The sequence below is a fragment of the Tachypleus tridentatus genome, chromosome 13, assembly GCF_004210375.1.
Source record: "Tachypleus tridentatus isolate NWPU-2018 chromosome 13, ASM421037v1, whole genome shotgun sequence".
Lineage (NCBI taxonomy): Eukaryota > Metazoa > Arthropoda > Merostomata > Xiphosura > Limulidae > Tachypleus > Tachypleus tridentatus.
This window is the reverse complement of record NC_134837.1, coordinates 168,668,424-168,680,605: the sequence shown is the minus strand read 5'-3', so window position 1 is coordinate 168,680,605 and position 12,182 is coordinate 168,668,424. Positions and strand designations below refer to the sequence as shown.

At 33.9% G+C, this 12,182-nt stretch overlaps 1 protein-coding gene across 1 annotated transcript in view; it reads right to left on the bottom strand.

Moving 5' to 3' along the window:
- Positions 1–12,182, bottom strand: part of LOC143238675 (glutamate receptor ionotropic, NMDA 2B-like) — a 200,358-nt gene that overhangs the window by 48,321 nt on the left and 139,855 nt on the right. Inside the window, exons 7-8 of the mRNA XM_076479103.1 lie at positions 7,173–7,393; positions 313–460 (exon numbers count right to left, since the gene is read on the bottom strand). Of these exons, the coding sequence (XP_076335218.1) occupies positions 313–460; positions 7,173–7,393 (369 nt within the window). The remainder of the gene's footprint in view (positions 1–312; positions 461–7,172; positions 7,394–12,182) is intronic.

Below are 12,182 nucleotides of genomic sequence, written 5' to 3'. Positions count from 1 at the left end.
CTTGCACTTCGTTGAGTGTTTTTTTCTTATAATAAAGCAGCATCAGGCTATCTGCTGTATCCATCGACGGGAATCGAGCCCCTGATTTTATCGGGAGACATTTACATTTGTTGTTTTTACCCCGCTTTAATAAACTGCAGCGAAGGGATTAATCATTGTGATTTTTTTCAGATTTAATAATTCAGGTAATAAATTTACAATTACCCTTTGCTGAGTTGAAACAACCTCCAACTCTCATATTTTATACTGTAATAAAACCAATTACAAACACTTCTTATAGGTTTAGTTTTCGCCAAAACAATAGTCACTTACCTCTAAAACCCCCCATATTCCGTCTTCTACACGATATAGATCATAAGTAAATCCTAAGTCAACAGCAAACTTCTGAAGAAGATCAATACAGAAGCCGGAACAACACATATAGTATTTGGGGTTTCGCATAGCCAGAGTAAGATTGACTCTGAAATCCAAATTAACACATTTTTATGTGACTCTAAAATCCAAATTAACACAGTTTTTATGTGACTCTGAAATCCAAATTAACACAGTTTTTATGTGACTCTGAAATCCAAATTAACACATTTTTATGTGACTCTAAAATTCCAAATTAAAACAGTTTTTATATGACTCTGAAATCCAAATTAACACATTTTATGTGACTCTGAAATCCAAATTTTATGTGACACCAAATTAACACATTTTATGTGACTCTGAAATCAAATTAACACAGTTTTATGTGACTCTAAAATCCAAATTAACACAGTTTTATGTGACACTCTGAAATCCAAATTAACACAGTTTTATGTGACTCTGAAATCCAAATTAACACAGTTTTAGTGACTCTGAAATCCAAATTAACACAGTTTTATGTGGACGTCTTGAAAAAAATTCTTATATTTTTTCAAACTTATTAGGTCGATAAGTGATATGATAATTATTACTCATATGCGTTTTTTTCTGAACAATATAACAAAGATGAAATTGGGGTTTCGCATACCCAGAGTAAGATTGACTCTGAAATCCAAATTAATACAGTTTTTATGTGACTCTGAAATCCAAATTAACACAGTTTTTATGTGACTCTGAAATCCAAATTAACACATTTTTATGTGACTTTGAAATTAAAATTAACACAGTTTTTATATGACTCTGAAATCCAAATTAACACAGTTTTTATGTGACTCTGAAATCCAAATTAACACAGTTTTTATGTGACTCTGAAATCTAAATTAACACATTTTTATGTGACTCTGAAATTCAAATTAACACAGTTAAAGGATTATTGACCGCAGTTGAAGTAATTACAAAACGGTCAGTAAATGATATATAATTGAATACATATTTATTTCAGGTTTTGAACTATCAGAACAAGGGAGGAATGTGTGAGGTTAAAAGATAAGTTTTAATATGAAACAATATGTTTTATTTTGTTGCTTGTTTTCGAATTTTATGCAAAGTTACTCGAGGGCTATTTGAGCTAGTCGTCCTTAATTTTTCAGTGTAAGACTACAGGGAAGGCAGCTAGTTATCACCACCCAACGCCTACTCTTTTACCAACGAATAGAGATATTGACCGTCACGTTATAACGCCCCCACAGCTGAAAGGGCGAGCATGTTTGGTGTTATGGGAATTTGAATCTGTGACCTTCAGATTATTCCTTGGTAAAAGAGTAGCCCAAGAGTTGGCAATGGGTGGTGATGACTAGCTGCCTTCCCTCTAGTCTTACATTGTTAAATTAGGGACGGCAGGTAGCCCTTGTGTAGCTTTGCGCGAAATTCAAAACAAACCAAACCAAAACTACAAACAAACAACGATCGGGTGTCTTAGGGTAGCTACGAACATAGCTGGGTTGTCTGTGAATCGTCAGAGGAGTTTTAAATTCCACAATTTACCGTGAGCTGTTTATGTTAAACAGCTTAAAAGACTGGGCAACGGTTGGATGGAAATAAACGTACTCGATATAGACTGTAGAGACTAGACAGTGGGATAGTGGTATAGCAGGTAGTAACTTACTGTTTATTATAGAACCTGCAGCACTAGTTGAAGAGTAGGAGGTGGAGAACAGAGTAACAAACGAAGCTACTATCGAAAAGTACAATGGAAAGTTTAAGCAATGAAACACACCATGTGAGGAACATTAACCTTTTTAACGTCACATAAATTTACGGGTAGGAAGCGAAGACCCAACGAATGGGTATGTTCCGTTGGGGATAATGCAGACTCCTGATATATTTGATAAGCTACACGTGGTAAACTATTTAAATCATTAAAGTCAGCTGTTTGAGGTACATAATGCTATTTGGAATATAATAATTTACTGTGATATAGATCAGTGGCTTACACAGCGATTAGTGAAGTAGAACACGTGTAACGAAAGGTGGTCCCGGATTGTTAGGGTAAACCGTTTGTATAAAAAGATAAGTAATTGGTCAGTGATGTGTGCATTACGTGTTTGAAATGTAATAAATAAGTAAATTAGTATAGTAGAATATATGTAGGAAATAGTGGGGTATTAGTAATGGCGTAAACTTTGATTAATTGAAAGAAAAAACAAATTAGACATTGTGAAATAAAGAAAAGTGTGAGTTAGGGAAGTAAATATCCTGAGGTAACAGGAAGATCTAAGTAACTGGAGTTTATTGTGTTTGTTTGATTTTAACTTCTTGCAAAGCTATACGAGGGCAATCTGCGTTAGCCGTCCCTAATTTAGCAGTGTAAGACTAGGAAGATGGCAGCAAGTCATCACCACCTCTTGAGCTACACTTTTAAAAATGAATAGTGGGATTGACTGTAAATCATAATGCCCCTATGGTTGAAAGGACAAACATGTTTGTTGTGACGAGGATTCGAACCCACCACCCTCAGATTAAGAGTCGCGCGCTTTAGCTACCTGGCCATGCATGGCCCGAATTTATGGAGTGTAACTGTAAATTAATGATTGGTCTTGAAACTACATATAACTCAATTAAACAACGTGTGTGATTAAAAAGAAAATAATAAATTATTTGAAATGAAAGTTTAGTGGACATATACATGTAGTAAGACAGATAAGTTGAATAAAGTATTTGAATGAAAGAATAACTGGATAAGTGTAATAAATACTCAGTAATATAAAAGTTGGATTAAAGATAATGATGAGAGAAAAACAAAGATGATATATTAGTGGTATAGGACATGCGTAATATAAAGACAGAAATATATCAGCAAATAAAATTATTTGAAGTAAAAGTTGTTGCTAAAATTTGTTTTCTAGACAACAAACTAAAAGTAGATGAACGATGACAAGCAATGGTTAATAAAAGGTGGATACCGACTTGTGAAAGAGACAAAAGATAATCAAAATAGCGTATGTATTAGTGCTATAGACTGTCTTTGGTTTGTCTTGAATTTCGCGCAAAGCTACAGGTGGGCTATCTGCGGTAGCCGTTCCTAATTGAGTAGTGTAAGGCTAGAGGGAAGGCAGCTTGTCACCACCATCCACCGCTAACACTTGGGTTACTCTCTTCTACCAAAGAATAGTGTGATTAACCGTCATATTATAACACCCCCACGGCTGAAAGAGCGAACATGTTTTGTATGACGGGAATTTGAATCCGCGACCCTCGGAATACGAGTAGAGTGCCTTAACCACCTGGTCATGCCAGGTCGACTATGTTTGATTAATTTTAGGAAAATGCCAGTGAAGTATTAAAAAGCTACTTGTAGAAAGAACGGCGAAATGTAGACTAATTAGACAACTAAACAGTGCGGAATAACATTTGGAGCAAAATTAACGATGCAAATTTTACATAATAAGTCAATGAGTAAATCAATTCAGTAGTTTTCAGTGAAATGTAAAATTGAGTTAGAAATAATAAGTCGCAGTTAACATAAAAACTCACTACGAGATATTTTCGAAATTGCTTAACTACAGTTAAGAGCAGGACAATTTGTTTTCAGGTCTTAAATTTTAACATTTGTTTTTTCCAAAAATCTTTTTGTTTGAGTGCACTTTTTTGAGATAAGACAGTAAGATACTGATAGAAATACCACTAAATTGTAATAATAACATAATTATACATTTCTGATGAAAGTAAGTTAAAAAACAACTTATTAAACCAAACAGTAAATTGAGAGCTTCACTAAATTTAAATAAGGAAACAATAATATAATTAAATTTATAAATCATTACACAAACCAACGAAAAAACTCTACCTAATAACAGGCTTAGGTTCAGGGACAGTGGAACTAACTTATGATGAAGAAATGGATAGAGAACCACGGAAATACAGTAGATAGATTAGTGAAGCGCCCAGTGGGAACTTACAACGCTAGAAACCTGGTTTCGATACCCGCGATGGGCAGAACACAGATGATTCATTGTGTATGTTTGTACTCAACTACAAATAAACAAACAAGATTAGTGAACTAGTTATGTGGATTAATTGAGTAAAACTAATTGCAGTACATTCTTGATGACGAGTAACCTACTTGAAATAAAAATGTATCTCAGTACGGCTGGTGTGGGTATTAACACTTTTATTGCAATACAATACTGGGAATATATCAGGCAAATTAGCTATATTCAATAAAATACGAAGCCAGATTATTGGAGTAAACCTCATAAAAGTTTTAAATGGAAGTGAATCAGTCAATGGAATTAGTTGTGTGAATCGAAAGATAAGGAGGAGTGCACTGGAATATATTATTTATTTATCCTAAAGATAGATTAATCAATAAATAAAAAAATAAAATGAGAATAGAACATCAAAAATAATATGGGAAACCAAGTGAGTTAAATGTTTGGGTTTGTAATAAATTGGTTGTGCTGGATAAGTAAAACAAAATACGTGGATTAAGTGTGACAGCCCCAAGATTGGAACTCACTAGAAGTAAAAACAACAACAACACGGAAGATAAGTTATTCGAATAGAAAAGTAAAATATAAAGTTGAAATATATTAGTAAATTTTATTGTGATCAGTAAAATTATTGTTAAGGAGATAACAAGTGACACTCAGAAAATTAGTGAGGTGAATTATCGAAAAAAACCCTCAAGATTATGTAATAATGAAGTAGTGTAGGAAGGACAGAAAATAAAGGATAATAATTAGAAGCGTCTGCTTGATATAAAGAACTATTATATGTCACTAGAATATATAATTTGTGGTAAACAGATGAAGTATTTAAGGTATTGTTTGTTTGGAAATTTCGCACAAAGCTACTCGAGGGCTATCTGTGCTAGCCATCCCTAATTTAGCAGTGTAAGACTAGAGGGAAGACAGCTAGTCATCACCACCCACCGCCAACTCTTGGGCTACTCTTTACCAACGAATAGTGGGATTGACCGTCACATTATACACCCCCACGGCTGGGAGGGCGAGCATGTTTAGCGCGACGCGGGCGCGAACCCGCTACCCTCGGATTACGAGTCGCACGCCTTACGCGCTAGGCCATGCCGGGCCGTATTTAAGGTAAGAATATAAGTAAAGTGAACTAAGAAACATAAAATATGATGGATTAAACTTCGAATAACCAAACTTAAGTCTTTTACCGATAGGCTTGTTGTGTTAAAAGCATGTTTGGTTGAAAATGAAAACCAGAAGAAAGGTTACAAAAATATTTTAATTGAATTATTGGATCACTGGCAGCCAGGTTAAATTCTTACAAAATGTTCTTACTCCTTCACTGGTTTGTAGTTTAGCACAAAGCTACACAATGAGCTAACTGTGATGTACGAAACATGGATATCTAAACTCATTTATTGGTGTTACAAGCTCGACGATTCACGGCTATGCTACAAAGGGACAGTTCCCTCTGAAACAATAGAAATGTTATTCTTTTTTGAACACGGAATCATAACAGGTCAAAAAATTTAACGGAATATTTAAAAGTGTAAATCAAACTTTACTTACTAATATGTAAGTAAAACTAGTTATATTAATCTTATTACAAGTGTGTTACAATTTCTGTCAATTTGTGGTCAAAATAATTTTCCTGCATTTATAAAGTTTTGAAAATCATTTCAAGAATTATATGCTAGAAACACTTAACGATTTTTAATTTTAAATATACAATGAAGTTATAATGTTGTTATTAAAACTAAAACGAAAATTTTGGTATTATACTTAAGTTCAAGTCCAGTCATAAACATTATAAATGGAAAATGTATCATGCTTTCAACTTGAAATAACTTATATATTCCTCTCTATACACTAAGCCATAATTTGTGAGATAACCACTATTATTATTCTTACAAGGTAGAGGTGAGGAAAAACACACATACGTTATTACTTTCTACTTTTAGGAATTGTTCGATATTTTGTAAAATGTGTATTTCGCAAAGGACATTTCTGCCAACCAGACGCGAGTGGTATTTTTAGGTGGCAGTACAAGGAATAAAATCAGTATTTGTTTCTTGGTTATTTTGTGCACACCGTTGAGAAGTCCGAAATCTACTGTATTAAGATATGCAGTTCATATAATAATAACTTATATCGATTAGAAGTTATAAGCAGACAAAGAGACACAGGGTTTTGGAGGGACCAGACGACCTTATCAAACAGACACACGAATTGATTAATTCTCTTTCGATTGTTAAAACAAATTATGTCCCCTTTCTTTGTGTGTTTGAGGTTGGATACCTTCTACTTTCTGATCTGGAGGAAAGCTACTACTACTGTCCTTGTCAGCACCAAACCCACTTTCGAGTACCACAATATCTTTTGGTTTGATAGATGGATTTTTCTTCAAAAGAGCTGTCAAAAATCTTTTTCGTAATCGCATCTACAATGGATACACAGATTGCAAATTGAATGTCACGAAATTCTGCACATGCACAAATCGAATAAATAATGGAGACTGGTGGTGACATGGTGAGAAGCAAAGTTCCAGTAACGGTTAGTGGAGACTGGAGTTGTCTCCAGAAGTCATTTAGAGCTCTGGCCTGACAAATCTCGGCATGACTATGTGGATAAGGCGCTCAACCAAGTTAGGTACGATTTGTTAACCATCTTTTAGTATTCCAAAATTAGGCAAACGTGTCGATAACTCTATCGTTAGTGGTTTAATCTAATAAAGTTAAGATACTCATAGAAAAAAAAACGGTCTTATAAAATACTAACATATAATTATATAGTTTTAATTAGCCGTTTGAGGACATTTTATAAAGTACAGTTATCACAAATAATTACCCAGAAAGCTCTGATTCGGGAGCCACACGACAGGGGACAGCACGATCTGTTTTACATTCTCCTGTCTCATTGTCTGGTGGAACAAGATTCACATATGGTGGCTCTTCCATGAAAGTGATCTTTAAATTGAATTTTTCTGGAACACCTTTAGGAGGAACAGGAGAGTCTCCGGGCCAAACAATATCCTTTATTTCCAAAACTCCAGCTGTCCATGCGCCAATCTGTGAAGAAAATCTTCTGTGTTATTATGTATCGATTTAAGAGTTTTAATTATTAAACTGTAAAACAAACATTAACAGAATAAATTGTAAATGCACTAAGTTTTATCATAAAAAATAAATCATTTTCATGATCTGTAAAAACAAAAGAATAGTGTGAGGTTTTGTTTTATTAGTTATTACCACTTTGTTTGAAACAGGTTATCGGTGGTTAATAATAATTTGTTCAGGCCAGGCATGGTCAGGTGGTTAAGGCACTCGACTCCTAATCTGAGGGTCGCGGGGTTGAATCCTCGTCACACCAAACATGCTCGCCCTTTCAGCCGTAGGGGCGTTATAATGTAACGGTCAATCCCACTATTCGTTGATAAAAGAGTAGCCCTACAGTTGGCAGTGAGTGGTGATGACTAGCTGCCTTTTCTCTAGTCTTATACTGCAAAATTAAGGACGTCTAGCGCAGATAGCCCTCGTGTAACTTTGCGCGAAATTGAAAACAAACAAACAAATGATAATTAGTTCTATATAATGTAACGATATTCATTGATTCACAGTAGTTTTGTATTTATAGAGAAGATATTCATGAGGTCATTATAGAAAGAAAAAATATTGGCAGTGTTGGGAATGGAAGAAAAGAGATATGCAGAGTATAAAGGGAATGAAAATTCTTACTTTGTTTCTTACGAAAATAGTTAGAAGAAATAATGTACACTACATGAAAAAAATGAATAGATGAGATTAATAATGTCAATTATTGATTAAACTGTTAAATATTATCTAGTAAAGTTGTGATTTTAGTGGAATACTGGACGGATGAATTACACCAAATGACATTCTGACTAGAAAAACAATATTAAATACGCTACATGAATAGGCAGAAATATAAACTGTAAGAAAAGATTTGTTGTTCAGATAGATAGATATACAAGTACCCCGCTGGTTCATCGATAAGTCTACGGATTTACAACGCTAAAATCAGGAGTTCGATTTCTCTCGGTGGACTCAGCAGATAGCCTAATGTGGCTTTGTTATAAGGATTGTTTGTTTGTTTTTTGAATTTCGCAAAAAGCTACGCGAGGGCTATCTTTGCTAGCCGTTCTTAATTTAGCAGTGCAAGACTAGAGGGAAGGCAGCTAGTCATCACCACCCACCGCCAACTCTTGGGCTACTCTTTTACCTACGAAAAGTGGGACTGACCGTCACATTATAACGCCCCCATGTTTTGTGCGACGGGGATTCGAGCCCGATACCCTAGAATTACGAGTCTAGCGCCTCAATCAACTGGCTATGCAGGGCCGATTTGATAATAATTAAACCGATATTAAATTACGATTTGAGTTGTCAGAGAAATAGAATATTTATAGATGATGGATATAAATATTAGCAAAGAACAAGGAAATTATAATTGATTTATAACTTTTTTAACACATATAAAAAAGTCTTGTTTCACGAAGTAATCCAACAACCACGTTCCTACATAAACCTTGAAGGTTCTACAATTCCTCGTGCTTAGGAGAATTCATCGTAACGTTAAAATTCTTATCCAAATATAAAAGCTTGCAAATATGTTGTATAAAATTACACATTCAAATGAACAGTTGCTCTTGCGAACTAAATTATTAAAAAAAGTTGACGGTTCTGCATATTTTCTACTATAATTTCAATATTACCGTGGCTACTGTTGAGAAAACAAAATGTGAAACATGAGCTCATGATTCTTAAAGAATCTTTTAAAATATCATTAGCATATTTAGAACAGAATAATATAAATCATATTAGATATACAGCAGTTTTGTAACTGTTATTTTGCATTTATTGGTTTGGTTTATTTTGAATTTCGCGCAAAGCTACACGAGGACTATCTGCGCTTGTCGTCCTAAATCTGGCAGTGTAAAGAACAAGGCAGTTAGTCGTCACCACCCATACCCAACTATTGGGCTACTCTTTACCAACTAATAGTGGGATTGAACCGTCACATTATAACGCTCCCACAGCTGATAGGGCGAACATGTTTGATGTAATGGGGATTCGAACCCACGACCCTCAGAATGCCTTATCCATCTAGCCGAGTCCTATTTTTTTATCGAAACAAAGTAATAGATCATTCAGAATACGTAACAATATTGAGCCCTTTACTATTCCATTATGTAAATAATTTAAACATTGTTTTGAAAAAATGTGACTGGATAATTTCGGTAAAGAGGAACTTTAAAAACTTAGAAAATGCCTCATTATCATTAACTGCTTGAATTACTAAATGCATTCTCTATTGTTTTCTTTTGTGGTAAATTATTAGCTTAAAACTGGCACAAATTTTAAACATTGTTTTTTTTTGTAAAATTCAATGTTTTGTTTTGTTATTTTGTTTATACACAATTGTCTTATGATATATGCTTAAGCCATAATGTTACAAAAAACAAATTGTTGAAACAGTAAAAGCAATGGAGGAATAAATCACGTGGTAGAAATAATCCCATTCATCAAATATCTTTTCGTCAACTAGCTGTAAGTAGCCAAGAATGAAAACAACTCATAATCCTCAAAAGATGTTAGTCATATTTACCATTAAAATAGCGATATTTAGCAACTTTTAACTAGTGTGTATACAAAGAGAGGCAAAGATTTATTTCTTGACCCAAAACAACTGAAAACAGTTACACTACATACTTCTATAGATTACAGCTGGAACTGTTTAGTTGAGATTTTCTAAGCAACTTTTCAAACGGGTAACATTTTTCAATTGTGTATAATAATACATAATTGATTGATTGTTTGAAATTAAGTACAAAGTTACACAATGGGCTGTCTGTGTTTTGTCCACCACGAATATCGAAACCCCTATTCTAGCGTTATAATCCACAGACATGCCGCTGTGTCACTAGGGAGCAACTCGTTTTTTTTATACTACGTAATACGGAATTTATTGTATTAAACTTTATATTAGCAATAATAATAATAATAATAATAATATATATATATACAGCCATATATAGAAATTTGAAATTATTTTAACTGAAGAAATATTAAAGGTGGCGCACCTTCTGATCTCGTTTTCACTTTTTTTAGAAAAACTTTCCAACCTTAGAGAATGTCTGGTCATCTATAATTTATTCATTCATATTATTTGAAAGAATATTAAGATTTCAACTGAAGCCAATGAGGATGACACTTTCTGTGTATAATATTTTTACATGTTCTTCAGCCACAAAACCCCAAAAAGTGAGTTCATCAGATAGCTCACTACCTATCTTAAATGTTTATTATTCTAGAAAAGACCCGGAAAGACCAGGTGGTTAAGGCGCTCTAATCGCAATTTGAAGGTTGCAGGTTCGAGTCTCCGCAACAACACCAAACGTGCTTGCCATTTCTACCGTGGGGCGTTATAATGTAACGGTGAATCCCACTATTCGTTGGTAAAAGAATAGCTCAAAAGTTGGCGGTGGGTAGTGATGACTAGCTGCATTCTCTCTAGTCTTACACTGCTAAATTAGGAACGGCTAACGCAGACAGCACTCGTGTAGTTTTCTGCAAAAGTAAAAAACAAAACAAATATAATCTGAAAAATAAGATGATGAATAAACGTTTAATTCATACATTATTATTAGTTTGTGATTCGGAAAAAAACTTTATTATTACCGAATGAGAAAACAAAACTAATAATGCCAAATTAATGATATGATAAATCTAACTTATTTCTTAAAGATGACATTACTTGCTCTTTCTTACGGTTAATCTGTATTATGAACAGAGTAAGTATTACTTGTGAAAATAAATATTATGAAGGTATATAAAGTACAACTGGGATCTTATAATTTCGATCTTTCTTGTTTTGGAACTGAGCGCCAAACTTCAGCTTCATGACATTTTAAATTAAAGTGCTATGATGATGTGAATGTTTTCTTTTTTTCCTTCAAATATTAAAAAACGCGTAATGTTTTAATGAGTACCCATTTATATGTATGAGTTTAAGAGCTGTAAAGACAAGTGTGCTAATCTATACAGTTATATATATATATTATTTCATGGAAATTATTTTTTATATAAAGCATCAGTTTTTAAGTTGATGTATAATAATTTTAAGATTTAATGATTTAGTGATTCGATTAGCGGGAACGACATATCATAGAGAATAGAAAAACTGACTTATTTGCTGGGAGCTACAGTAACCAACATTCCTGTGAAGTTAAAAACAGATTCTACAGGAAAAGAACGTGATAGTAATGAAAAGCAAATATTAGGTAGAGTTGAGAATAATGAACGGTATTAAGAAAATTAAACGACGTCAAACCATAAATGAAAGGAAAGAAGTCAGTGTCGCTTCAGTTGTAAGAATAAGTTCAGGGGGTTTTATAGAGAGTGTACAAGGTGGTGTTTCATAGTTATTAACACTTAACACAAAGGAAATAATGAGTATAATATAATTCATAATTATCTCTAAGAAGATAGAAATACAAGTATCACTAATTATCACATGCACTTCCTTATGCTAGAAAATATAGAAACGTCTCTTTAAATCGTTCTACGAGGGCTGTTCAAAAAATACGCGGACTGACGTCATAAAACAAAATGTACTTTATTTAGAAGTTACAGGTCTGGGACCCCTTCAAAGTACTCTTCTCCCCAACGCACACACTTATCCCAACGGTGTTTCCACTTGTTGAAACAGTCCTGGTACGCTTCTTTTGTAATGTCCTCCAGCTCCTTCGTCGCATTTGCCTTAATCTCGGGAATCGTCTCAAATCTTCTTCCTTTTAAGGGTCTTTTGAGTTTGGGGAACAAGAAAAAATCGCAAGGA